The following is a 27909-nucleotide window of genomic DNA, read 5'->3' as shown; positions in this document are numbered from 1 at the left end:
AGTGTGGCGAAATCCCCATGAGGCTGAAGATAAACACGTTCACCGGCATCAAACAGCGAAGGGAACGGGATAAAACTGGAGCTCTCACAGGGCAGAGAGAGAGAGAGAGAGAGAGAGAGAAAGCTTTGAGTGTACCTGGAATGCTCTGTCTTCTGGAGGTGAGGGAGTTCTCAGGCCCCGTCGACTCCTTGTTGCCTTTAGAGTAAGGGCCATCGTCTGCAAAGAGAAGAAACACAAGAGCGCACTGCCGTTTTAGTGTTTTATACATCTGAGCACCATCAGAACTCACAGAGAAGCCTATGGCTTTCACACTCTGCCTGATCTCTGGAGGAGCAAGCGTCTTGATGTTATTTAAGGTGGACGTTCTCACAGGGTTAACTACGGGGGATCTGAGGGAAGGGGAGTGTGGGGAAACAGAGAGCCACTGTTGTGAGGAACTAGAACTCTTCCACTGTTGTAGATTGATGGGCATTTTAGCTTAATCGTGTACATCATACGCCGCGATTACACCTGTGAAAAATAGAGTTAAACCGTGCTGATGAACTTACGTCATGTTATTTTGGAAACCACAGTTTGTACCAAATCCCTATGTGTTGTTTTTACCACTCTTCAAATATAGTTTAAGGGAAACCCTTTAAAAAATAAGACTACATTTATAAAGGTTTATTACATGGTCATTAATTATGTTATAAAAATAATTAAAAGTCATTAATAACTCTTTATAACACATAGATAGAAAGGACAACAGTTATTTGTTTTTTGTCTAATATTGAAAGTGTCAGAGAACGTACTGAAATTTGAACGTAAACAATAAGCTCAGACCTGAGAATGTGAATTTAGTCATTTCATATGTTAAAGGTCCACACCATATTATCATCAGCGTCTAAACAGACACCATCAGTTCTTAACGGCGTTAAACTTATTAACAAATATGTGCTAAAGCTGACAGGGTTAATTTCGACTGACAAAGAAGACAAGATACAATAAACACAGGAGGTCCTCGGGTTATGTCAGTCCAGAGTTACGATGTTTCGTGGTAACGACACATCTCCCATTTACTGTATAAAGCCTTGTTTCGACTGAAGTGGTTTTGCGTCGTAAACGTCGTAACGTGAACTTCGTGTTTGGTGTGTGTGGCGGAAGAATACACGGTTACACGGCTCAGGAGCGAGGAGGATAGGTGTTAGGATACGATAAGTGCTTACAGTATGTTATTTACGTACAGTGTGTACGTATGTTCCAACTTACACCGAAAATCGGTTTACGACACGACGTAGGAACGGATCAAAGTCGTAAGTCGAGGACCCCCTGTATTCTTTATAATTTAATTTTTAACTGTAGATGGTCTGTTTACTGTTTACCGAATTAATAGCCATTGACACACAATTTGTAAACCCTTTATAGTTTTAGACTAAAGTGGTATTAACTGTAGTATCGTTGACGTCCAAAGAAAAATGTGTCTCCAAAATAGAAATGTTATAGGTGAAAGAAATACGTAACTTTCAATGGAAGTCCTTGTAAAAACATTTATACGTTATTTTGGAACATTTCAATTGGTCCATTCTTCAATAAATATTCAAACAATGTGAAGGACACAAGTGAGTGTTTTGGACAGTGCTCTTGTGTTTAACATTAAATAACGTCATTTTTAACACACTGTTTGTTGGTTTATATTAATGACTTATATTTCTATTTGATACATTATATTTCATCCATAATTTAAGCAGCTCAGAGAAATATGCTTCAACGGTATTAGACGAATTGTGAGAGTAATATTGGACTCGGTATTAAATGTAATTTTAAAATTTAAATGACATCATAGGAGTGATTTAGCACAAATTACTGTGTCAGCGCAATTTAAGTATCCTTTTTTCACAAGGGTAACTATGAGAGGAGGCCAGCTCTACTTAGGATTTCCCAACTTGTCTTTGTATATCTGAGCCAAAATCGACTATCGACTAATTCACCCAAAGCTAAGTTCAACTGAGTGAAGCACACCTCCAAAGGGAAGCATTCACCTGGACGATGCAACAGCAGCCAATCAGCCCTGGTCCCTTCACCACACATCAGCCTCCCATCGCTTGTAGCTACATCTATGGGTAAGTGAATTCACACCCGGCTCCACATTTCAGCAACAACAACCGTGTGATTGAATAAAACGTCCTTCTTATTTCCAGCATCTCTACACATGATGGCTACAAGCCCGTCATAAAGCCCTCAGGCAGCTCCATCTGCTCCCGGGAGAGGTACAAGGAGTAAAGCACATCCATGATCAGGACATAAAGAAGGTGCGAATGCTTTATGACAGTCTGTCATGAGCCACAATGGAAGCTCTACAGAACAGGATCCAGGAGCCTAGATTGTACTCAGTAAATAGAATCCCAGAAAACGACGTGACAGTTCTCATTCTATATTTTTTGTACAATTTAAACACAGTGCTTTGAACACCGTGGAAGTCTTTGTGCTTTGAAATGACTCAATGAACCTCCAAAAATATCAGTCCAGCCAGGCAAAGGCAGAAAAGGAAAGCCATCAAGCGAGGAGCAAACCGACAGAGCCATGCCATTTGTTGCAGAATATATCTATGTCACAGACCTCTGTCGCAGGATTGTTGTGCTGTCAAGCTGAGTGTCGGTGAGAGTGCTGTTCTCCCTCGGAACCGATAAATTATTCATGCGTGCCTTAGTTTTTCAGCCCTTTTTAACTCAATACATAAATTAATCCTCTCCCCACATGCCCTGGGTCTGTCATCAACAAGCGTTTCCCGGAGTTTCCTCTGCGTAGGTAGGTAGCTCATCGTTTTCATCGCGCCCTACAGGACAAACACGCCATTAATGAATGCAGATAAAGCAGGTAACACTCAGAGCTGAGAACTTTTGTGTGCGTTTGCTGAGTTTACAAACTAATCTCATAAAAAAAAAGCCGTAAGAGACGAAAGGCAAACTGTTCCCAGCGAGTTCCATATGTTTGGAATATTTACCTCTGTTGTGTAATATGAAAGCACTCTTTTGGGCTAATGCTGGCACAGCCCCAGCCCCAGCAGCTCTGAGGCTCCGACTGCGGCGAGATGTGAACCCGCAGCGATCCGGAGAGGTGCCAAAGACGCAGCGACAGAACAGAGATACAATCACCCTCTGCTTCCACCGCTGCCTGAGGTACAGACAAGGCTTTACTGCGGAGAGATAAAGGCTCTGGTTGTAGAGCGTATGTAGTGTAAGTAAGAGAGTGGCACTGGACTAAAGTTTAGAGAAGTGGACTCAGGACCAAAATAGCACCAGTTTAAATGGAAAGAGTGGAAGCCCTTCATAATGTGGTGACCCTTCAAATTATAGTTTTTTTCACTGCTAAAAACTACATCTACATTTTACTGTACTGCTCTGCAATGGTGGGTTCGATTCCAGCTCCGGGTGACTGTCTGTGAGGAGTGTGGTGTGTTCTCCCTGTGTCTGCGTAGGTTTCCTCCGGGTGACTGTCTGTGAGGAGTGTGGTGTGTTCTCCCTGTGTCTGCGTAGGTTTCCTCCGGGTGACTGTCTGTGAGGAGTGTGGTGTGTTCTCCCTGTGTCTGCGTAGGTTTCCTCCGGGTGACTGTCTGTGAGGAGTGTGGTGTGTTCTCCCTGTGTCTGCGTGGGTTTCCTCCGGGTGACTGTCTGTGAGGAGTGTGGTGTGTTGTCCCTGTGTCTGCGTGGGTTTCCTCCGGGTGACTGTCTGTGAAGAGTGTGGTGTGTTCTCCCTGTGTCTGCGTGGGTTTCCTCCGGGTGACTGTCTGTGAGGAGTGCGGTGTGTTCTCCCTGTGTCTGCGTGGGTTTCCTCCGGCTGACTGTGTGTGAGGAGTGTGGTGTGTTCTCCCTGTGTCTGTGTGGGTTTCCTCTGGGTGACTGTCTGTGAGGAGTGTGGTGTGTTCTCCCTGTGTCTGCGTGGGTTTCCTCCGGGTGCTCCGGTTTCCTCCCACGGTCCAAAAACACACGTTGGTAGGTGGATTGGCGACTCAAAGGTGTCCGTATGTGTGAGTGTGTGTTGCTCTGTGAAGGACTGGCGCCCCCTCCAGGGTGTATTCCCGCCTTGCGCTCTATGATTCCAGGTAGGTTCTGGACCCACCGCATATCTGAACTGGACAAGGGTTACAGATAATGAATGAATGCTCTGCAATGACGGTAAAACAATGTTTCAATACGACTCTGAGGTTGTTACAAAACAAAGTGGTGGTGATATTTTATCACCTTTTAATGAACCGTTAAGACAATCACCTCCGTCCTAATTGCTTAAACAGAAGTTACCCAAACCCACAGACGCCGCGGAAGGGTTTCTCTCTCGTTGCGTCACATTTACATCACAGCGAGGCCTGGAAAGTATATCTGTAAACTACCTGAACAGAACATCAGAGCGCATTGTTGTTGGTCTCCAGGCTCTTCCCGCTTCCCTCCCTCCCTTAGCAGCGCTACACGCCTCAGAACACATTCTAATTAGGCCAGTCTCTGGAGACATGTTAAAGCTAATGTAACTGTTACTCTCCTGATGGCGATGCATTGTGCAGCCCACTGAGCCCCGGAGTCTCAATACCACAGAACAAAAAAAGATCCCCGGGCCTTCTGGGGGCGGCCAAATGGCTCGGTGCGAAGAAGACAGCGAGGGCCCAACATTCCCTCGAGCGCATACCCATGCGAATGTTTACTGTGGTGTCTGTAAAAGCTATTACAGACACAGCTCCAAGCCCCTCCAGTAACCCCCTCCCCCCCACCCCACAACCTGCAGAGACTCAGTCATATCAGCCCTCGCGGTGATGAGCGGCTTCCCTCTAATCCTCCTGCCCGGGGGCTTTAGAAATCTTCCCCACTCACCTATCAAAGGAGACGATTTAGCCGTGACACACACCTCACTCGCAAAGCACAGAGTCATCGTATTTTTCTTCCTTTTTTTTGTCAGGTTGCAAAGTGCTATTCCATGGAAAATGTAAGAGGAAATCTCTCCAACTCTGTTTCACAAACAAACGTAAGTCGAGGAGACAAAGCCGGTGTCTAAATCTGCTTCTGAACGACTTACGGCGGTCTGTTAAGGCTGTGGATGACGTTCGCTGACCACGCTGAACGCTGAAAGGAACATATACCTTGTGTTTGGAAAGTGTAAAGTGTTTTGATATTTCTCACCGAGGAAAGTCTGTATATGGAACAGGAAACGCCACGGACTGGTGAAAGCTAAAAGGAGACCTTTGTTGCTAAAGGAACACTACGCACTGTACTTAAATCTTTTGTATCCTGCTACAAAGGTTACACACTGCAGTTTCTGCAGTGAAGGGCCTAGAGTAGCAGAGGCTCTGTTTGCCCTATTACAGGTCAGTGGAGCATCACAATGATTTTGAAGCTGTGTATATTTTAAAGTAAATATATTACATAGTGTTCCTTAAAGATAACCCCAGACCAAAAATACTCCTCTTTTACAGTGGAACACAGTTCTGCTTCTTAATGAAACGTCTGTGACCTGCTTTTAGTCAACACCCCATGAGCCCCACAGCAGTGTTCTCCCCCTGTGTAAACAGCCCTGTTCAGAACGCCCGCTTTCAGCACCTGTTCCTTTAAATGATAATGAGCCGCTCGCTGTTCACCCCGACCCCGAGCGCACAGCAGTGAGGAGCGAGGAGCAGAAGCTCTGGTTTTTAGCCATTTTTACTCAGTGCTCTTATTTCTCCGCGCTTGTTGTGTCTGTTTTGCTGAGTTTAACCTCGTCTTAGCGCTCTCACATAAACGCAGGTCGAGCGCTGTGATTGGACAGACTCAGACGAGGGGGCGGGGCAATGTCTCTAAAGTCACTGCACTAACGTCAGAAGCGCAGCAGAAGCAGAACCGCTCGTTTTCAGACTCAGGCAGTGCACAGAAAACTCTCTGGGTGGTCTTGTTTCACAGTGTGTGGGTTGGAGGGCTCCAGATCAACATGTTAAAGCACATGCACGGAACAAGGGATTTTTCTGAGTATTCTGAGTTTCCGGTGGAGGCTTTGATGAATGCTCTGCGGCAGATAGAGGTCCTGCAAAGATGTGCATGTCCAGTCTTGTTTATAATTATCTACTTTAAGGTACTTTCACTAATGAACTTGTCAATTATTTACAGCTGGTGTTTACTCAGCGCAGTGGTCAATAAGAGCATGTTCACAACAAAAGAAGGATGAAATAAAGCCCCAATTAGAAAACACTGCAAAAAATAATAACATTAACATAACAATAGGTTAATGACACTCTGTTATTAAAGGCCCTCTGCGGTGGACACACTGATCCCTGTGTAGAGTGCCCCCTGTGTTCTTGTTTTACAACTCCACTCTTTTTAAAGTTATCAGCCTTAAACCAATGGCTGTAATTATCCAGAAGATGAATGCAGGGGGTTGGGGGCCTAAACTGAGAGAGGTGCCTTTGTTTAGACTCAACACTTCCACCTTAATTATTCCCCATTATCAGCAGTGAGCAGCTCTAGAGTCAGTGCCAGGGAAGAGGGCTGCACCCTGGGTGATACAGAACACACACACACACACACACACACACGTGCTGCTACACACTAATTCACCGCAGTACATTTTAATACATTAATCAGAGCAGAGCTCCGAACCTTCGCTCCAACCCAGTTCAGATCACAGCAGGGTGAACCTCGACCCAAGCTCACACTGTCCCAAACACAGTGAGTGAGTGAGTGGATCAGTGAGTGAGTGAGCAAGTGAGTAAGCATTTCAGCAATTGTATGAGTGAGTGAGTGGATGAGTGTGCGAGTGAGTGAGTGGATGAGTGTGTATGTCAGCAATTGTATGAGTGAGTGAGTGGATGAGTGAGTGAGCGAGTGAGTGGATGAATGAGTGTGTGAGCGAGTGAGTGAGCGAGTGAGTGGATGAGTGAGTGAGTGAGCGAGTATGTCAGCAATTGTATGAGTGAGTGAGTGGATGAATGTGTGAGCGAGTGAGTGGATGAGTGAGTGAGTATGTCAGCAATTGTATGAGTGAGTGAGTGGATGAGTGAGTGAGTGAGCGAGTGAGTGGATGAGTGTGTGAGCGAACGAGTGGATGAGTGAGTGAGCGAGTGGATGAGGAGTGAGCGAGTGAGTGGATGAGTGAGTGAGCAAGTGAGTAAGCATTTCAGCAATTGTATGAGTGAGTGAGTGGATGAGTGTGCGAGTGAGTGAGTGGATGAGTGAGTGAGCGAGTGAGTGGATCAATGAGTGAGTGAGCAAGTGAGTAAGCATTTCAGCAATTGTATGAGTGAGCGAGTGAGTGTGTGGATGAGTGTGTGAGCGAGTGGGTATGTCAGCAATTGTATGAGTGAGTGAGTGGATGAGTGAGTGAGCGAGTGAGTGGATGAATGAGTGTGTGAGCGAGTGAGTGGATAAGTGAGTGTGTGAGCGAGTGAGTGGATAAGTGAGTGTGTGAGCGAGTGAGTGGATGAGTGAGTGAGTATGTCAGCAATTGTATGAGTGAGTGAGTGGATGAATGTGTGAGCGAGTGAGTGAGTGGATAAGTGAGTGTGTGAGCAAGTGAGTGGATGAGTGAGTGAGTGAGCGAGTGGATGAATGTGTGAGCGAGTGAGTGTGTATGTCAGCAATTGTATGAGTGAGTGAGTGGATGAGTGAGTGAGCGAGTGGATGAGTGTGTGAGCGAGTGAGTGGATGAGTGTGTGAGCGAGTGAGTGAGCGAGTAAGTTAGTGGATAAGTGCGTGAGTGAGTGGATGAGTGCGTGAGCGAGTGAGTGAGTGGATGAGTGCGTGAGCGAGTGAGTGAGTGGATGAGTGCGTGAGCGAGTGAGTATGTCAGCAATTGTATGAGCGAGTGAGTGGATGAGTGAGTGGATGAGTGTGTGAGCGAGAGTGGATGAGTGTGTGAGCGAGTGAGTGAGCGAGTGAGTGGATGAGTAAGTGGATGAATGTGTGAGCGAGTGAGTGAGTGAGTGGATGAGTGAGTGAGTGAGCGAGTGAGTGAGCGAGCGAGTGGATGAGTGTGTGAGCGAGTGAGTGAGCGAGTGAGTTAGTGGATGAGTGTGTGAGCGAGTGAGTGAGTGGATGAGTGTGTGAGCGAGTGAGTATGTCAGCAATTGTATGAGTGAGTGAGTGGATGAGTGTGTGAGCGAACGAGTGGATGAGTGAGTGAGTGAGTGGATGAGTGTGTGAGCGAGTGAGTGAGTTAGTGGATGAGTGTGTGAGCGAGTGAGTGAGCGAGTGAGCGAGCGAGTATGTCAGCAATTGTATGAGTGAGTGAGTGGATGAGTGAGTGAGTGAAGGGCTGAATTCACAGGAAAAAACGTATTAAAAATTAATGAAAAAAAATCTAATATTGTAAAAATGAAGGAAGGAAAACATAGTAAAAACTGTTCAAAGTGAGGGAATGGACACTGAAATGTGTGTGTGTGTGTGTGTGTGAGAAACAGCAAGAGAGAGAGAAAGAGAGAGAGATAAACACTGTCAGTCTTAGTGACAAGGTGATTGTACCTACACCACAATTAACACAATTTAAAGCAAGTAATGTATCTTCCCCCTCTTTCTCTCTCTTCAATCTGTCTCTCCTTTCTCTCCCCCTCTCTCTCTTTCCCTCCTCTTTCTATTTCTCTCTCTTTTTCACATAAGAGCTGAAAAAAGAGCCTTTTTATAAGTCTAACTCCGGCTTTCTCTCTTCTCACACCCTTTATCAGCTCCAGTGTTCTGACATCTGATTAAACCCATGCAGTGTCTGGAAATGTATTCAGTCTCATATTACTGCCTTAGTTTAACAGCGATCCAGTGTTTTGACCTGGATTTAAAATGTCATGCCCTGCTGCTCGAGAAAAGCACAATCGTAACACGCCTGTCTTTAACGTCTGCTTTAACAGACAGGTGAAATACCCAGTCAGTGTCAGGTCCAGAGGTCCCTTCTGTCAGACAGAGCCGCAGTGACGGAGGCGTACGTTCCTCCTGAGCATCACGACGCAGCGCAGGACCCCCATCGTGCAGCGGCTTCCTCCTCCGCCTCCCGAAGCTAGCGCTCAGCTCAGACCAAAGCACATCAGCGTCGCGCCACGTCGGAAACGACACGCGGCGCAGGTTTCCCCGCCAGCTGTGTCACCGCACATTATCGTTACGGAGCGCTGGGGCATCGCGGGCGAGCTCTCGAGGGCCCGCAGAACAAGGCAGAGGAGGTTTGTTTGGGAAACCGGGGGAAATAAGTGGGGTTTACTGCGCTTGACCTTCTGGCTGTGTGTGGGATGGAGACGAGAGCTGCCACGGTTCGCCACTCTTCAGATCCCTACAGAACCCTTCCATACGGGATCACTTACCCACCACAGACTTCATATTATCTGCACTAGGATGATACACAGCAGACTGAAAAATATCCAGCTGCTTGCTCTTGGATGGTTCTGATCTCTGTGACCTCCACAGCACGACCAGTGTCTTCTGTAATGAAGGCTATTCACAGACAGTTGGTTCATCTCTGCTGCAGCTTCATCTCTCCTGAGGAAGCTTTAGACCAGCGATGTCCTGGTCAAGTTTGTTTGCCCCCGATCCTGATCCAATGTCGAGGATCTGTAATAATCCCAATACCACTCTGAAGTGCTAGCGTAGCTTAATATTCACAATCACAAAAAAAACAGTCCCTCAGTGTTACAGCTGCTGCTTCAGACTTTTAGGAAAACTCTGCAGAGGGCTTTTAATTTGAAATGACAGATACAGAAAGTGGAGACCTGACTGCTACATTTTAAAAGCACAGACGCTGGAGGGAATATTCACATCGGTCACGACCGGCTCGAAGGGGAGCAAGAGGAAGAGAGGGAGGGGGCGGGCCTTGAGTAAACAGAAGATCGGACTTAAGAGATCAGATTGGGACAAACCTACTTTAGACTAGATGTTGGAAAATTGCTGTTAGGATTTGATGGCATTCAGCCTTCAGATACCGATGTTAAGAGTTTCCTCTGGGATTTATTTCAGAAGCGGCAGACCCTTCACACCAAGACACAAGATTTAATATCATTTGTACACCCTGCTGGGTGGTTATATACCCCTCTTGCCAACGTTTGACATTGGGAATGGCAATTATAGGCTCATGTGCAGCTGCTCCAGAATGTCCCACTTCAGTTCATGCTTTTCCTGTGGAGATTATAAAGGCTGTGTGATGCTTAAAAATGCCATCCATCTCTAGAATATATATCTCTCGGCTCTGATAAGATCCAGGCGCTGACCAAGGCCACGATCACTGGAGGTTTGAAGGTAGTTCTGAAGGATGAGGTTCAAGCAGATACTGCCGAGCTTCAAAAAAAGCAGCAATCTCAAGCGAGACCGCCGGCACCTCCCCTCACCCTGTCGTCATGGCAACTCTGATCACTCAGTTGGCTTTGAAAGCCAGCGAGCTCATTTGGGCCGGGCCTCGTCAGATGCATATTTTAAACACACAGCTGTGCACATATTACTCGTAAAGTTGGGAAGCTTAATAAGATCCAAGCTACTGTGACCAGCCTGGAGGTCCCTGACTCTGCAATGCAGAGGTTTATACTGGCTTTAGAGTCCTGTTTATGCTCCATAGAGTGGGTCTCCACCTGGGGGCGGCCATGAGGAGAAATCTCGGCTACATCCAGGCCAAACCTTGTTAGTCGCTTGAGGCTCAGAACTCTTCCTGGAGCTTCTTTGTCCTGAAGAACCTGGTTTCTTTTGGTTCCAGCTGAGAATTCCCTTCAGCTTGTGAAACCTGTTAATGAGGGATGTGAGGAGATGCAGGAGCTGTTCAGCCTCGCAGCAGAGTAACAAGTTCAGCTGTGAACAAACTCCAGCGCCCTGACCTCCACCCCACTCTCCCTCACCCCTCCCTCTCCCTCTGTGTGTGGAAGGTGTAATGTAATCCAAGCCTCCGGCTGCCCCCATATTTCACTGTGAATTTAAACAAGGAAAGTAACAACCTGCCAAGAGGACGGAGCCCAGGCGGAGGCAGGTACCAGTGCAAACAGCCCCCTGCTGCGCCCGTGTTAGTGCTATTATTTTCCTCTGGAATAAGCGACAAGCTCTTTGAGGCCGGCGCAATTAAGTGGCGCCGAAATAATGCGGCTGGATAATCAATATAACACGGAACTAATTAAATGTTTTGGACAGCAGGCATTAATCTGTAAGCCCAGATATCACACTGTGACACATAGATGTGGACACAGGGACAAGGGAAACATTATACAGAGGTTCATGGGGGTCAGGGGCTTTACAGAGTTGCTGTGGGGCATTAGCATTTCTCTGGCCTTATTAATTCATTCATCTTCTGTAAGCACTTCATCCTGATTAGGGTGGCATGTCTACACACCCTGGACAGAGATCCAGTCCATCACAGAGCATCACACACACACAGTCCCTTGTTCAGTTGGTGGAGCCCACCAACCCACACACTGTGAAACAAGACCACACAGTCAGTTTTCTGTGAGCTGTCCAGGTCTGAAAACACGGGATTTAACGAGCCGTTCTGATTCTACTCCACTTCTGATGTCATAAGCCGACTTTAGAATTGCCCCGCCTCCTCGTCCGAGTCTGTCCAATCACAGCGCTCGACCCGCATTTATGTGAGAGCGCAAAGACAGCAAAACAGACACAACAAGTGCTGAGAAAAAAAGCATGAAAGAAGACAAGAACAGAGCGAAAACAGCCAGAATCCAGAGCTCACTGCTGTGCACTCAGGGTCGGGGTGAACAGCGAGCGGCTCATTATCATTTAAAGGAACAGGTGCTGAAAGCGGGCGTTCTGAACAGGGCTGTTTACACAGGGGGAGGATGCTGTTGTGGGGCTCATGGGGTGTTGACTAAAAGCAGGTCACAGATGTTTCACTAAGAAGCAGAACTGTGTTCCACTGTGGAGAAGAGGGAGAGTATTGCCACTTTAAATTAATGGCGTTATCACTTTTGATTCCTTCGTACTTTTAGCAGTTCATAGCAGAGAACATTAACAGACCTGTTTTTTTGGCCTGAAGCCCGAGCCTCTTTGTGTGCTGTAATCTGCACATTCCCAACAAAGATGAAAATCAATTACAAACAGAACCGTGCATCCTTTTTTCTCAGAAAGGAGCTGAATTGTCTGGAAGAATGCGTTAAAATGTGGGAACCATCTTCGGCTCTTTCCTCTCTTCGCCCTTGTTCGGGCCGTATTATCCTCTACCACTGCACCACAGCAATTTGCTCCAAAATATGCAGTGATTATGTGCATTATTATAAGAGTAAGACTTACAAAAAAAGGCATAATTATACCAAGTGCACGTTCCCTCAATAGCCCCCCACCCCCATTCGAATAACATGGTAAAACAAGCAAAGCAGCATCTGGAAAACAAGCTACAATTAGTGTAATAAGCACTTCCACGTCGCTGGCTGTATAAAATGTGAGATTAGTCAGAGACGAGGCATAGAAGGGAGGACGCAGGACTCGGACACGTTTCCAACCTTCGCGAGTGGGAGGCGGAGGAAGGCGGCAGCTGGGAAAACTGTTGCTTGTTCACCTTGCCAGAGATACTCCAAAAGGTAGGGGCTCTGGGTCAATCCCATTTCACCCCTTGCTGCTACCACTTGCCCTAACACTCTTGCCTGAGGAGTAGGGGGTCTCGGTTCGTCTTGTAGCACAGAGTCCAGCAGCTCCTCTGATATCACTGCAGACTGGTGGTTTCCTCCAGGTGACTGTCTGTGAGGAGTGTGGTGTGTTCTCCCTGTGTCTGCGTGGGTTTCCTCCGGGTGACTGTCTGTGAGGAGTGTGGTGTGTTCTCCCTGTGTCTGCGTGGGTTTCCTCCGGGTGACTGTCTGTGAGGAGTGTGGTGTGTTCTCCCTGTGTCTGCGTGGGTTTCCTCCGGGTGACTGTCTGTGAGGAGTGTGGTGTGTTCTCCCTGTGTCTGCGTGGGTTTCCTCCGGGTGACTGTCTGTGAGGAGTGTGGTGTGTTCTCCCTGTGTCTGCGTGGGTTTCCTCCGGGTGCTCCGGTTTCCTCCCACAGTCAAAAAAAAAAAAACACGTTAGTAGGTGGATTGGAGACTCAAAAGTGTGTAGGTGTGAGTGTGTGAGTGAATGTGTGTGTGTGTGTGTGTGTTGCCCTGTGAAGGACTGGCACCCCCTCCAGGGTGTGTTCCCACCTTCCACCCAATGATTCCAGGTAGGCTCTGGACCCACTGCGACCCTGAACTGGATAAGGGTTACAGATAATGAATGAATTTAGGGGGGAGATTTTAACCACTATACCCTTTCACTCGAAAACAAGGGGTAGGGATTAAAATAAGAGATGAGGTCACTGGCAAAAAATAAATGAATGTAAATGTCTTTAAAGGATGTGTTTTCATTTACATCATCCATCCATTTTTTTAAATTCATTATATATATATATTTTATTTTTTTTTTTTAACTGTGTCTTGTTTTACCCACCTCACCCTCCTCAGTGGTTCCTGCAGCCTCGCTGATGACTTCCTGTCTAATTAGTGGTGACACCCAGAGAGACGGCTCATTAGAGCCACGGCTGGTGGAATCCAGCGCCACTGACGCAGCCTGATCAGACTGGAGTGAAAAATAAAAAAATAAAAACAGCAGCGTAACCCAAAAAAAAAAAGATCTTCTAATGCCACAGAGCAACCTGAGAAAAGCAGGACTGGGAACACACTGAGGACTGCATTGACTGCTGCTGACCAATGATACGAAAGCATTTACTCTATGAGAGCAGTGGGTTGGCTCGGGGAGTCACAGTGTGTTGTTATAATTGCTTTTTATAAAAGTTGCGGGAGCACGCAGACCTTGCCAGTGAAGATTTGGCAGACGCTGTGTGTGTAAGAGAGAGAGAGAGAGAGAGAGAGAGAGAGAGGATGAGTGTGTGTGTGAGTGAGAGAAAAGAGTTAAAATAACAGACTGTTTACAGACGTCTACAGAAACGAGACCACAGTCCAATTAATGAATTTTCACTCCACGTGGTCATTGACTTCATTAAATGATGTTTTATTCTGGAGACAATCCACTTGGATAAGAAAGGGATACTGTACATCAAGAGCTTCCCAAACCCCACTGAGAACACAGGAACCATAAGGTCAGGCCTGGGGTCACCCTCAGATAAACAGCACTTAACCTGTCAGCAGCACATCAAGCTCTGCCCGCGCTCTGATCTGAACACAGCCGTGTGTCCATCCTTCCTCTGCGAGAAGAACAAATAACCACCGTGGGTCTGAAAGGACGTGGAGCGGGAGAGAAGAAGAAGAACATCTGCACATCAACAAATAAACTAAAGCTAAAGTGACCTCTGGTCCTCAATTAAACTCCTATAAAGCGCTCTCTGTTCAGAATTACAGAATGACGTCGAAGTTATTTTCCAAGATAAAAGTCCCCTAATGCCTTGGATACAAGTCTAAACCGTTCCCTTCATTTGGTACACAATATACAATCAGCCTCAGCATCTGTCTCCCAACCCTCCTCCACTCCATTAATATGTATACAAAAATATAAATATAGATAGTGTGGGGTATGTCTACGGTAGTGTTGCAGACACACACAATCCTGTCTCTGTGAATTGTGAGGACATTACTTAGTCCTCAGGTCATTTTTATGGAAACTTGCATTTAATTTCCCCAGTGGTCCCCAGAAGGAAGACCAGTCACAATAATGTGTGTGTGTGAGATGTTTTGGTCCCCACAAAGTGATATATTCCTGGTGCTCTCTCTTTCTCCCCATGCATCTCACCCCCACTGGGAAAACATTAGACAGAGCGCTGTAGCATGACTCCTGCTTATGTTCCTCACAGATGAATCCCTCCACAGAGCCCAGAAGATAAACTTGATCTCTGACACACGCAGGGAAAAAGTGCTCTTCACATCAAGAGGCAATCTGCCTGGAACTGTGGCGCTTATCTCTCCCCCCCCGCCTCGCTGGGTGCTTTGGATAAAACGCCACTGTCCAAAAACACATTTCTACATCGTCTGAACATATCAGCTGCTCTTTTACGGCGTGTGAAAATACCACGATTGATGGATGGACAGAAATGACTCGGATTTAAACAGTCACACAGTTACCCTGAGGGTTCTGCCTCCTCCTGTAAAGCGTATTTTGGAGATAGAAGTTGAGGATGAATTAAATAAACAGGTAAAAGTACTGCGGATGAGCACGGTTGATTTAAATATATCAGTCGAATATGGTCTTGACAAGTTTCCATGATCTTAAGACTCGTCATTCTGTGGTATACAACGTTCCGACAATAACCTTCACGCTTCGTAAAGAATGAGTGGAAAGAAGAGAAGAGATAATTGACTTGACAAGTGATTTATTATAATTTATTGACATGTTAATTTAAATGAATATGCAGTAGAAAGTGGCAGCCTCACTAGACCCCCTTGAGGTGGTCTTCAAAGCAATAAAGCTATAAATTCCATCATTTCCTAAAGCAGCAAATAAGAAAATAAGGCACTATGCGTTACAGTGACCCCAAGAACCTGAAACCACTTACATTCCACTAATAGACGCTTTCAGATCTCTACTCAGGACTTCCCATGCCTCAACAAAGACAGATAGCACCCTAAAGAAACCCTGCCAACTCACCAAAGCTGTTCTTCACTTCCCTGCGCAGTCCACACAACATGTTTCCGAGTGAATCATGCACCCACACGCAGCGCAGAGAGCGAGGGAAAGCTCCTCGTGCGGCTCAAAGCGGATTCTCTCTGCCTGCTGCTGCGACAGCGAGGCTGAGGTTCGCACACTAGCGTTTACCCGCTACTCCTCAACTCCTCGCCAGCTGGCCATTCACACAGCAGGACTGAACCATCTCGCCGCTGCCTCCACACGCAAACCTTGCCATTGGTTCCTCCTCCAGTTGTGAACCTCCTCAGCCGACACAAAGAGATTACTCAAGCTCCGGCTCGGCTGGACGTGGAACAGTGAGAGGCAGTGGATATCCTCGATTTGCCTCCAGCAGGTAGATACATGCAGGTGAACAATGGGCGCTCTGAGATGAACCTGATTAAGAAAGCTAATGGTCTGAGAGTCGTTTGTGATGGAAATCTGTTTAAAATGATCCTATTCTGACACGTGTCTGGGCTGGACAGGTGAGTACGTTTGCCTAAAGCATACTTCTATTGATAGGACTAGGTAGAAAAGTCCAGTTTCTCAAGCCAATGCCAAGTCCAAGCTAGTGACGTCAACCCAGACCAGGTCTGGAAAGTCAAGGAGGGTCTAAAAGATTCCAAACCCACAAAATCTAAATAATCTCCCACCCCCACAGAGTCTCTTTCTTTGGATGAAGCCGAGTTGGAGGCCCAGCCTCTTCCTGGCTCTCTCTCGGAACAGTTTTAGCCCGTAGCCCTGCCCCACCGCATCACAATCCAGTCCCAATCCTCCCCCCACCACCCATCAGCCCTCCCTGCAGAAAAGTATGACTAACCCTCTGCCAGACCAACTGATGCAAGAGTGGCTTTCCCTCTCTCCGTCTTCCTGTCTCTTACTCTCTCCTGCTGTCTGATATTCAGCTCCCGCGAAGCCGAGTCTATCAGTATTCCGGCCGGCAAAGCAGTGCCAAAGAACAGCCTCATGAAACTTTCAGAACTCCGGGAGATCATTTGCATCATTTGCAGAGATTTGTAAAGCAACGTGACTTTGGAATCAGTGGCCATTTCATGCCTCTGCAAGGTTTCTGTAAGGAGCATCTGATTCGAAGTGACTAGCGACAAGGAAAATCTGTAGAAGGGGCTCGTTAAAATATTCAGGGCTCTGAAAATACTTTGCAAAACAACGTGGCTTTGTATCCAGATGCCATTCAATGCTTCGACTTAAAGAGTCCCAATGTAACTGATAACTAACTGATGAAGATGTGTATAAAGGCCTCAGAAGATGCCGGAGGTCTGCAGCAGAACATAGCAAATTTACCAAAATCGACATTCAGAATTTCTAAGCAATGTAATGTTCCCTACACTGATTACACTGAATTTTTCTTCTAATTCTCCTTTTCATTCTTCATTCATTATCTGTAACCCTTATCCAGTTCAGGGTTGCGGTGGGTCCAGAGTCTACCTGGAATCATTGGGTGCAAGGTGGGAATACACCCTGGAGGGGGCGCCAGTCCTTCACAGGGCAACACAGACACACACACACTCACACCTACGGACACTTTTGAGTCACCAATCCACCCACCAACGTGTGTCTTTGGACTGTGGGAGGAAACCGGAGCACCCGGAGGAAACCCACGCAGACACAGAGAGAACACACCACACTCCTTACAGACAATCACCCGGAGGAAACCCACGCAGACACAGGGAGAACACACCACACTCCTCACAGACAGTCACCCAGAGGAAACCCTCGCAGACACAGGGAGAACACACCACACTCCTCACAGACAGTCACCCGGAGCGGGAATCGAACACACAACCTCCAGGCCCCTGGAGCTGTGTGACTGCGACACTACCCTACTGTGTGTTCAGGTACAGCTGATTTAAATCCACACGACCACGCTGTAATCAAGTGACTCTGCCCCCATCCAATCTGCCACATGGAAGCAACATGAAGGAGAACACAGAGGCGAACTGAGCGACTTGAGCAACTCGTACCAAAGAAAAATCTGTGTCTGTGCGTCTGTGGTTTGGATGCGTTTTGACTGAAAAACAGTTTCAGACCAAAGTTAATCGCCCAGTCTGTTTCACACAGAACACAATCACACACCGAATATAAACAGAGCACGGCTCAAAAGCAGCGACAGAGCTCCCAGTGACAATATCCTACCTTTATTTCTGGAGCGTGTTTTTACAGTACAAGCCTCGTCAGTGAACTATGAGGCGTAAAAATACAAGATAATCGTTCATTAATCGTGATACCAATTTGACATCAATCACATTGCCCAGTCATAATTCAGTGGCCATTAAATGTGTTTGCAGTGTACCCACAGGAGGAGTCAGTACTGTCCAAACTGATCAGCATCCGAGGCAGCATGCGTCTTATTGGATCATGGTACAAATAACACCAGGAAGATTGGGTGGCTTAAGCGTTAATGCCGTATCAGAATTGCATTGTGCTGCATCTCGTACCGTGGAGAATATCCTCCGAGGCCAAACAAGGAAGCGAAAGCAATTTTTTCTGCGTCCGTTTTTATATTTGTACCTTCAGGTTAGAGTCTGTCCGACTAATCCTGATGACTTCTGTGACAAGACTGGCCTCTGCTCGAGCACTGAGCCTCGGTCAGATACGAAAACATGTTCACGCACGTAGAACCGAGTCTGAGGATTTTCTAAGGCTTTGGTTGTGGCCGAGGTTTGTCGTCCGCTGCTGTAGTCGTCAGGGTCATGGCACCCTCCTGTAGGTGCACGCTGTCGGTGGGACGCTTACGGGGCTGTGAACACTGGAGGGGGAGAAAGGGAAGCGGACTTATCAGATTGTGAATATAAAATAACTGCATGTGTCAGCAGCCCAGGAGCATGTTATTCAACATTCCCCAAATCCAATGTGACCTGGGAGCCTCGGCTACAACGGCTCTGCAGCACGGCTCCTGTTTATAGATCAAATGCCATAAGGTCCCACTTTTTCCCGTGTGCTGTAAAGGAGGCACGACACAGCTGTTTGAAGTGGCTGTGGATTATTCATTAGATGAGTAGTCAGCCCTCTATCAAAGAGCCAAGAGGAAAAGCAAGAGCTGGAGAACAGGAGGGCAATTAACAAGTGTTCATATCAGATTTTTTTTTTTTTGAGATGCCAGCGCACTACTGCTAGTACTGCTACTCTCTGTAGTGAAAATGAAGAAATATATCATTCGGATCTAGGACGGAAAAGAAAAAGGTGCCGGGGCTTTAGAGTGTGGACTGCATTCCAGCGTAGTGTTATATAAACACCTGAAAAATGATTAGAGCGTTAATAAAGGAGGCCATCAGAGCAAAACCGGCCTCTCTCTCTCTCGTTGGAACTGAGAACTCATATCAGAAAATAAAGAAATGTGCACCTTAAAGTGAAACATAAATGTTAAAGACCAGACGAGTCTGCCACTAATCACAGATACTTGGTAATAAGATATCCTTCATATGGGTCCAAAATATGGGTAATATCCTGTGTTTTAAACAATGAAATAAATGTAACATTCATTATCTTTCATGCAACATTTCATATGACCTCCCTAATAAAGGACACAAGATTTTATTCAGAAAATAACAAGTATACAGTAATCTGAAGGTCATTAATCATCTTTAATTCTAAATATTAAAGCTAATCACTTAAACCATGTTTTAATTGATCAAAAGAATAAACACAATACACAGTGAACGAAGGCCACACGATGCTCCAGGACCTACTCCTGGTTTGATTAAATCTGGCTTGGCCCACGCTGCAAGCTACTGTGTGGTTACTAAACTAAACTAAAAGAGCCAACTAACCGCACAAAGCAAATCTCCAAAAGCTGCTTTCACTCTGAAACCCCCTGAAATTAAGAAGTCCACTGGATCATTGGCTTCTCCCCTGCTATAGTATCCGTTTTGACACAATGAGGCCAAATAAAAGCACTCGCGTCCTCCCAGCTTTGGGCTTCCTCCATCTCGTCCCCCTTTAGTTCGTGTTCATGGTCTCACCGACAAGGTAAACACTGGACGTAAAGAGCTGCGTGTGTTCGGCGTGTTATCTGCTGCGAGGAGAATGAGCAGATGGAGTAGAACAGAGGCCACGAGAGTGTGGAGTCACGCTGGGAAATCAGACGCCACCCTAAGCACATATTTCATCCGACAGGGAGAAACGAAGCTGAATGGGTCTGTGTTTCATGCCTCCATCGTGCCATGTAACACACACATGTAGCGCTTATCAGGCTTAATGCACGGCGAGGAGTTTCTAAGAGGCGCTTAAGGAGGCTCAGTGCCTAGCGGTTTACCTTGAATAGAGCCTCTAACTTTATCCCCCACTCCCCCAAAGTACAAAAGTGTTCAGAGGGTCCTTAAAAGGAAGGCGCTAAAGACGAGCTAAAAAAAGATCTCAAAAGAGCAAGGATGGCTTTCTCAGTGCCGAATATAAACCAGCGAGCAACAGCTTAAAACCTCGCTCAGACGCAAAGTATCCTAAGGCGGTGGGAACAGTAAGTAATTGCATTCATCTGCCACAGTGAGGCATGAATACAGTGTCTCCAGCACCGGGGGAATCGGTTCTGATAGGCTGCGTTTACAGCAGAGTCAGATTAAAGCACTTACGAACTGAACAGGAGGAAGATGCGGAAAGTCCTGTCCAATAACGATCAGGAAAATCATCTCATTACGTTGTTTTCAGCGCCAAGGTCCTGGGGTTGTGGACTCAAACATGAGTGTTCTCCCTGTGTCTGTGTGGGTTTCCTCCAGGTGCTTTGCTTTCCTCCCACAATCCACACAAATGTTTGTAGGTGGAGATGCTGTGGGAAGGTATGCCGCACAAATGTGTGAGTGTGTGGAGTCCAGTGACCGATCCGTGGTAGGTTCTGAACCCACCATCTTTATGATAGAGCTTGAAACAAAGGGAATGAATTAATAAATGATTTTTAAGCCACACGAGGCACAAATGACACCTCTGTTTTAGTGTTAACACATAAGGGACCCAGAGGTGTCATAAAGGCAGAGGAGAGGAGTTTGCTGCTTTAAATATTAATGAGAGACTGGTCATGTTCATGGCAAAGTGTGCCTTTCAATAAAAAGCAGACAGCTGGTTAACAGTTAAAGCCAGCAAAAGCCCCCCTCAGACTGTAATGTCAGACTTTAAAGGGAATTTAACAAAAGTTTACCAGTGATTTAACAGCCTTTGGGACACAACTGTAACATCCGTTCAGACTGGGTTAATTAGTTAAACTATTCACAGGTCCATCCCTATTCAAAGACACAGGAGCGTGTTCTGGTACCACTTTAACTTTTAATTTTTGAAAATATCACCATTTGGATGAATATAAAAATGGTTGCCCTACCATTCCAGTCCAGTAGGGGTGTCTGCTCCTGAGAATGTGGACTCCTGTTCCCAGAGTTCTTACCCTGGGATGTTCTCACCCTTACGCCGTGGCCAATCAGAGACTTGGGAGGCGGTCGATTGTTCTAGATTATACATTTACAGTGGAACCTCTACTAACGAACTTTCCAAGATACGAACCGGGCATTTGATTATTTTTTGCCTCCACCAACGAACCACGACTCTAGAAACGAACCCGAGCCAGTGGCTGGAAATGGCCACTGACCCCAATAGGAGAGTCTCCCAGCGCCCAGACTTGAGTGAGCTTTTAAGATTAGCACATTGTAGCTTTAGCAATTTAGCATTAGTGTAAATAGCAGACATCGATATTCGTGCTAAGTTAAACCGTATCTACGCTTCGTCTCCCCTTATTCACCGCCTACTCTCCGTTATCCCCCCCCCCCCCCCACCTCCCGTCATACAGCCAGCGCCTGTGTTACTCCTCCAGACAGTCGTCACGTCTTCGAGGTAGTGATGTGTAACCACTTACAACTTTATTGTTTCTTTTTTATTACTGTTTCCACTGTGTTTCTCTTTTATTTTTAGTAACGCTACATGCATTTTTTACTAATTTGAGAGTGTTGTAAACATATATCAGTGCAAAAAGGGGGACTTTCGGGGGTCGAACCGGGTCACGGAACAGATCAAGTTCGTAGGTGGAGGTTGCACTGTATCTCAGTGTTTGTTTGTTTTTAACTTTTGTGAAGTGTTGCCCTAAAGTTGCTAAACTCTTCTGAGTGTTCTATGTTTCTAAGGTTTACTTTTATCGTCTCGGACTTTGTTACCTCTGGTGTTTTTTGGTACTGCTCTTTGGATTCGATGCTTGTTGTTTACTTTGCACTTTTGTTTTCCGGCTTTGGTTTATCCCAAATCACCCCATACTCCCTCTGTAGTGCACTATGCAAGTCTTGATGTTACTCTCTAATACAGCATCATTTATATCAATGCAGAGGTAGGAATCTGAAATCTGGTGCTATCTGCACTGTGTGCACTTTGTAGTTTTATGACTGATGTAATTCACCATCGAGGGAATGAGGAGCTATTTGAATTTCAGTCGGAGACAAACGCTTTGTGATATCTGCGTTTTAGAAAAGCTCCATTAAGCCCATAAACATGACACCACTGACAACAGAGTTCTGAAAAATCTCCACCGTTCCAAGCGCTTTTAAAAACCTCTACTGTTTTCATGTGGATGGAAGGCTAAAATGGTCAAAATCCTCAATTTTTTTAAATATCTGTATATTTCTTGAAGGGGGCTCAGTTTTCAAAGGCTTTACACCCAGTTTCCCCATTAAAAAATGTTCATTAATCTCTCGAGGATGGAACTAATTCAGCTTAAAGACAGAGAGTGGGAGAAAGCTCCAGACACTGGCTGTAACCCAGGCTCAGAGCTGCGAGCGAGAATTGTTGACCCCAGGCACAACCGAGTCATCTTAGGACAGCGGTCCTAACTAATTAATGATGTATAAACTGTTTGTGACTTGGCGAAATGGGCAACAAAGGCCCGCTCCTCTTGTTTATCACCAGTTGTTTCAGCTGGAAGACATTTTACACTCCACGCAGCTTCACACAAACACAGCAGCCATTTAAAAGAGAAAATGCTATTGAAAGCAATGAAAGCAACATTAGAGAAGCTGTATAATCTACTGCTGGGTGATAGATCCTCTCTATGGCTCTGCACTGAGGCTTCCTCTCACTGTAGTATGGGGTATGTTTCAGAGCAACTGAACATTATGAGCACTTTGCACAATGAGTGTAAAATAAAAGTGTCCCCGCAGCTAGTTTTTAGTTTGTAATTCTCCTTTCTCATAATCTTCAGGACCTGACAAGTCTATTACCTGTGAGTGCATGCCTTAAAATAACTCATTCATTCATTCATTCAGTTTCTGGAATCATTTCATTCTGATCAGGATCGCAGTGCGTCCAGAGCCTCCCAGGAATCAATATCTACACTCACCCAGTCACTCACACACTCACCCAGTCACTCACACATCACACATTCATGCACAAATGTAGACAATTTCACACAATCACCCAGTCACACTCTCTCACACACACACACACACACACACACACACTCACACCAGTGGACAGTTTCACACACTCTCCCAAGCACTCACACACTCACCCAGTCACTCACACATCACACATTCATGCACAAATGTAGACAATTTCACACACTCACCCAGTCACACACTCTCTCTCTCTCTCTTTCACACACACACCCCTGTGGACAATTTCACACACTCACCCAGTCACTCACACACTCACCCAGTCACACTCTCTCTCTCCCTCCCTCTCTCTCACACACACACTCCTGTGGACAATTTCACACACTCACACCAGTGGACAGTTTCACACACTCACCCAGTCACTCACACACTCACCCAGTCACTCACAAATCACATGTTCATGAACATATGTAGACAATTTCACACACTCACCCATTCACATACTCACTCAATCACACACTCTCACCCTGTCACTCACACCTGTGGAGACTTTCGCAGACTCTCCCAACCACTCAAACACTCACCCAGTCACTCACACAGTCACCCAGTCACTCACACTCAGGGAACCGGCTGTTTAACAAAGTAAAGAGGAAGAGTCAATAGAAAAAAAAAGGCTGATTGTTCTTAGTTCTTCAGGAACTTCTCGAAGTGGACCTTCTTCAGCGTCTGGTATCTCTCAGCACTGGACCCGAACCCGTCTGCACTGTTTAAGAGTCAGACTGCTGTAAACAACCAGTGTAATCCCCAGAGTCACTGTTAAGTGTAGCTCAATAAACCTGATCTACAGTGATTTATTTTACAAAGTTCGTAATGATATAAAGTTACAAACTTTACTTTCAGTGAAGCCAGACTTCTGCCGGCGTCACTAATGAAACATGAGTCTTCAGAGTCTGACCTTGGACTCTCTCCCTTTTTAATCCCAGAGTTCGCTGTTGCTTATACCTGGGAAGGAGCTGCCAGAATGCATAAACTATGTGGCCTTCAGAACACACACACACACACATATGCATACTCACACACCCACGCACGGACACCAGCAAACTGTTCCAAACTGAAACAATGGCCAAACAAGCAAAACACATCCATCCATCAGCAATAACAGAGAGAGAGAGAGAGAGAGAGAAAGAGAAAGAAAAAGATAGAGAGAAAGAGAAAGAGAGAGAGAAAGAAAGAGAAAGAGAGAGAGAAAGAAAGAGAAAAAGAGAGAAAGAGAAACAGAAAGAGAAAAAGAGAGAGAGAGAAAGAGAGAGAGAGAACACAACTCTGAGCCCATGACATTTAAGGGGCTTCCTGGGGGCAGCACAACAAACACAGGGCCTTCATAATTTAGGCTCTTACACAGGTGATGGGCGTGGGTCATGCATAACTCATGCTTCATTCATAACACCATCAAGTGATCCAAGCTTGGGTCGATCATCAGAAGATAACAATTCAACCCCCAGTAATGTTCCTCTGGGGACACCGTATGGCCCCCATCCTCCCATTTCCACATATAAGAAACATCACTCCGACTGATCCCAGAGCTCCATCGTTCCAGAGCAGATCAGTGCTTTACACCCCGCTAGTCAACATTTAGCACGAGCTAAGCTCTTGTGCAGCTGCTTCAGAGCATCCACTTTATATGATGTTTTCCATGGAGATTACACATACTGTAGGTGCGCAGGTGAACGTATGTCTCCACACCGAGTGTATGGTGGAGTACACAAACATCTGGACATGTACCGGACTGAGCATCGGAACGGATGTAGTCCAGTGGAGAAACTACTAATACCAACCTTAGCGTTTGTACCGAGAGACTCTGCACCGTCACTCATTATGAGCAGTGCAATTCAAATGTAGGTCTCCACTGACACTGGGCTGATTGGATACAACTGCTGCAGCTCAGTCATATCTCCAGGGGTGGTGTCAGGACCGGGGGAACTGATTTATCACCCTCCCAGATGTTTGCATCCAAAAATATCCCAGTCACGTTGGGATGCACAGGAAAAGTGAGCTGTGGGGTTGATGCGTTAGTCCTATGGGCATCCTACAGATCAATAGCTTTCCCTGTACTTCTCCGTGCTCTGTCCATGTCCGCGCTTTAAACCCTTGTCTTATCTGTAAAACACAACACGGGGGTATTTCTCAAACCAACGCACAGCCACACGATCAAAGGCAGGGCTTATATCCGAACTCGGGCCGCTGTAACAAACGCTGAGAGACCTTCAGTGTGACGACTTTGTCTTTGATTTTGTAAGAAACACGGACTCTATTCATTATTCATCTCCACTCTTCCTCTCTTAGTTAGTTCTAATGAAAGAGACGTAGAAATATTGTAATGTTATGCGCTTATTAATTTAGTCTCGGGACACGAGTGCCCAGAGCAGCTCCGCCGAGGCGTCAGGGTTATGCTAATCAAGCGGCGGCTTATTCACGGCAAAGCCCAAATAAAGAGGAATTAGGAAATGAAATGGAGGAGCCCGAGGGGAGGCGCTCACCCCAATCGCACAAATACATTCATCAGCCTGGGTGGCTGGGGTTCCTCAGCCATGGGAACGTGCCCTGAACATTTGTACAACATTCAGCAGGGCAAATGAGTTCCTAGCAGCGTCCTCGGGCTCCTGCTCGGTGAAAGTAACTTTAACAAGAAAGTCCAGCCCTGGTCAACTTCTTCTGTCCATGTTCCAGAACACACTTCTGCACATTTTAAACCATGGTTCCTGAGGATTTGCTGAAAGGAAGCTTATTTTTCCTGATTCAACCACAATATACAGCAAAGAACACGCCTCCTGGAGTTTAAGGGGTCAAAGGATCAAACACAACAGCAGTGTTCTCCTCCGTCTAAACAGCTGTGTTCAGAAAGCTCGCTTTCAGGGTCTGTTCCTTTAAATCGCAATGAGCCACATGTAATGTTCACCACACCCCCGAGTGCACAGCAGAAAAAAGCGTCCACTCACTTCTCTTAGCCCCCCACTTTCCTTTTTGCTATTTTCCTTTAGGTCTCTTGTTTTCTCTGATTGTGCACAGTTCTCTTATTCCTCCACTGCTGTTGTTTCTCTGCCACATGCTTTAACTCAAACGTTGTGCTCTCGTATGAAACCAGGTCCCGCACTGTGACTCCATTTGAACAGCTTGTATCCCAGGTCCCAGCCCATAAACAGCGGACCGGGAGGTCTTGCTTCACCGTGTGTGGGTTGATGAGCTCCAGACCCCGAAACTAATGTGCACATGCCCTGAATGAAGAAGTATTTTTCAAGTCGCCCGTTAAAAAAAACACAGGCTGGAATTCTCCTTTAAAAAGATTCAGATTCAGACAGAGCTTCACTGTAAAAACAGAGTGAACACAAATGTGCAGAATACAGAGCACAGCACTTTTGCACACGTCTGCTGTGTTCTGTAATGGATGGGGCTCATGTGCAGGGAGCGGGGCTTTATTCCCATATGAACTGGAACGGGAGCTGAGATCTATGCACAGGAGACACGCAGGAGCTGCACTAATGCAGATTCAGGAACTTACAAATGAATCATAGCTGGGCTTTGTTTGGCTGAAGAGCATTGTGTACACCACCGAACAGGGAGGACGCATTCACATAACCAGCCCCAGAGAGAGAGAGAGAGAGAGAGAGAGAGAGAGAACAGAGAGAGAGAGAGAGAGAACAGAGAGAGAACAGAGAGAGAGAGAGAGAGAGCGAAACACAGAGAGAGCAACACAGACAGAGAGAGAGAGGGGCAGGGATAGGTAGAGAGAGAGAGGGAGAGACAGACAAAGAGAGAAAGAGAGACAGAGAGAGCAAGACAGACAGAGAGAGAGAGAGGGGCAGGGATAGGTAGAGAGAGAGAGGGATAGACAGACAGAGAGAGAAAGAGAGAGCATGACAGACAGAAAGAGCGAGACAGACACAGAGAGAAAAAGACAGAGGCAGAGACAGAGAGAGAGCGAGACAGACAGCCAGAGAGAGAGACAGAGACAGAGAGTGAGAGACACAGACAGAGAGAGAGACAAAGAGATCGAGACAGCCAGAGAGACACAGAGAGAGAGAGAGACAGACAGACAGAGAGACAAAACAGAGGGCAGGGATGAATAAATTAACAAGTGAATGAATGAGTGAGTGATGTAATAAACGGCTATTTCTAATCTCAGTTTCTATTATTGTGTTAAGTTTGGTTCTTGTAAATCTCCTGATATATTTGTGTTGGCTGTGCGTAAATGTTGATACCCTGTGACATCACAGAAAATAACAGAAGGCTCAGTCCAATTATAGATTATTACACGACCAAAAATTGTAGTCAGTAGCTTTCGAAACTTCAATACTTTGATTATTCTCATCTCTTTTTTTTCTCAGAATGGTGAAGAACTTTTTTTTTTTTTTTTTTTAAAGATATGGGCCCTTTAAAGCAAGAGTGTTTTATGCTCCGTCTCCGTCTCTAATGACTACCCTCAAACAGGTGATAAGAGCCCTCACTCGTTCACTCTGCATTAAACTAAAAGCACTAACTGACTCAGTGCTGAGTGCATTAAAGCAATCAACAGCTGAAGAAAAATTCCTCATGGAAAAGTGGTGCATTCGGCATCTCTCTCCTCACTTCACAGTCGGCTCTTCAGACCCTTACTTTGGAGCAAATGACAGTGATGTTTTCAGGGTGGAAGACAAGTGCAGTTCTTCAACAGTTCACTGTCCCTGTCACTGCTGCACTGAGAACAGTCCACCGACCAAAAAACATCCAGCCGACAGCGTCCTGTGTAACTGATGAAGGACTAGAGGACGGCCGACACACACTGTGCAGCGACAGATGAGCTACTGTCTCTGACTTTACATCTACAAGGTGGACCAACGAGGGAGGAGTGTCTCACAGAGTGGACAGAGAGTGGACACAGGGTTTAAAAACTCCAGCAGCACTGCTGTGTCTGATCCACTCTACACCAGCACTACACACACTAACACACCACCACCACGTCAGTGTCACTGCAGCACTGAGAATGATCCACCACCCAAATCATATCTGCCCTGTGGGGGTCCTCTGAGGTCCTGACAAGTGAGGAA

At 46.2% G+C, this 27909-nt stretch overlaps 1 protein-coding gene across 6 annotated transcripts in view; it reads right to left on the bottom strand.

Annotated features, from left to right (window-relative positions):
• grip2b (glutamate receptor interacting protein 2b) overlaps positions 1–27909 on the bottom strand; it is a 187290-nt gene that overhangs the window by 46571 nt on the left and 112810 nt on the right. For all 6 annotated transcript variants that reach the window (XM_066672210.1, XM_066672213.1, XM_066672212.1 and 3 more), the window contains exon 2: positions 136–216. In XM_066672210.1, the coding sequence (XP_066528307.1) occupies positions 136–216 (81 nt within the window). The remainder of the gene's footprint in view (positions 1–135; positions 217–27909) is intronic.

Source organism: Hoplias malabaricus, chromosome 5 (genome assembly GCF_029633855.1).
Source record: "Hoplias malabaricus isolate fHopMal1 chromosome 5, fHopMal1.hap1, whole genome shotgun sequence".
In the NCBI taxonomy this organism is placed as follows: domain Eukaryota; kingdom Metazoa; phylum Chordata; class Actinopteri; order Characiformes; family Erythrinidae; genus Hoplias; species Hoplias malabaricus.
Note: the sequence above shows the minus strand (reverse complement) of the source record. Positions and strands in the feature narration are given on the sequence as shown.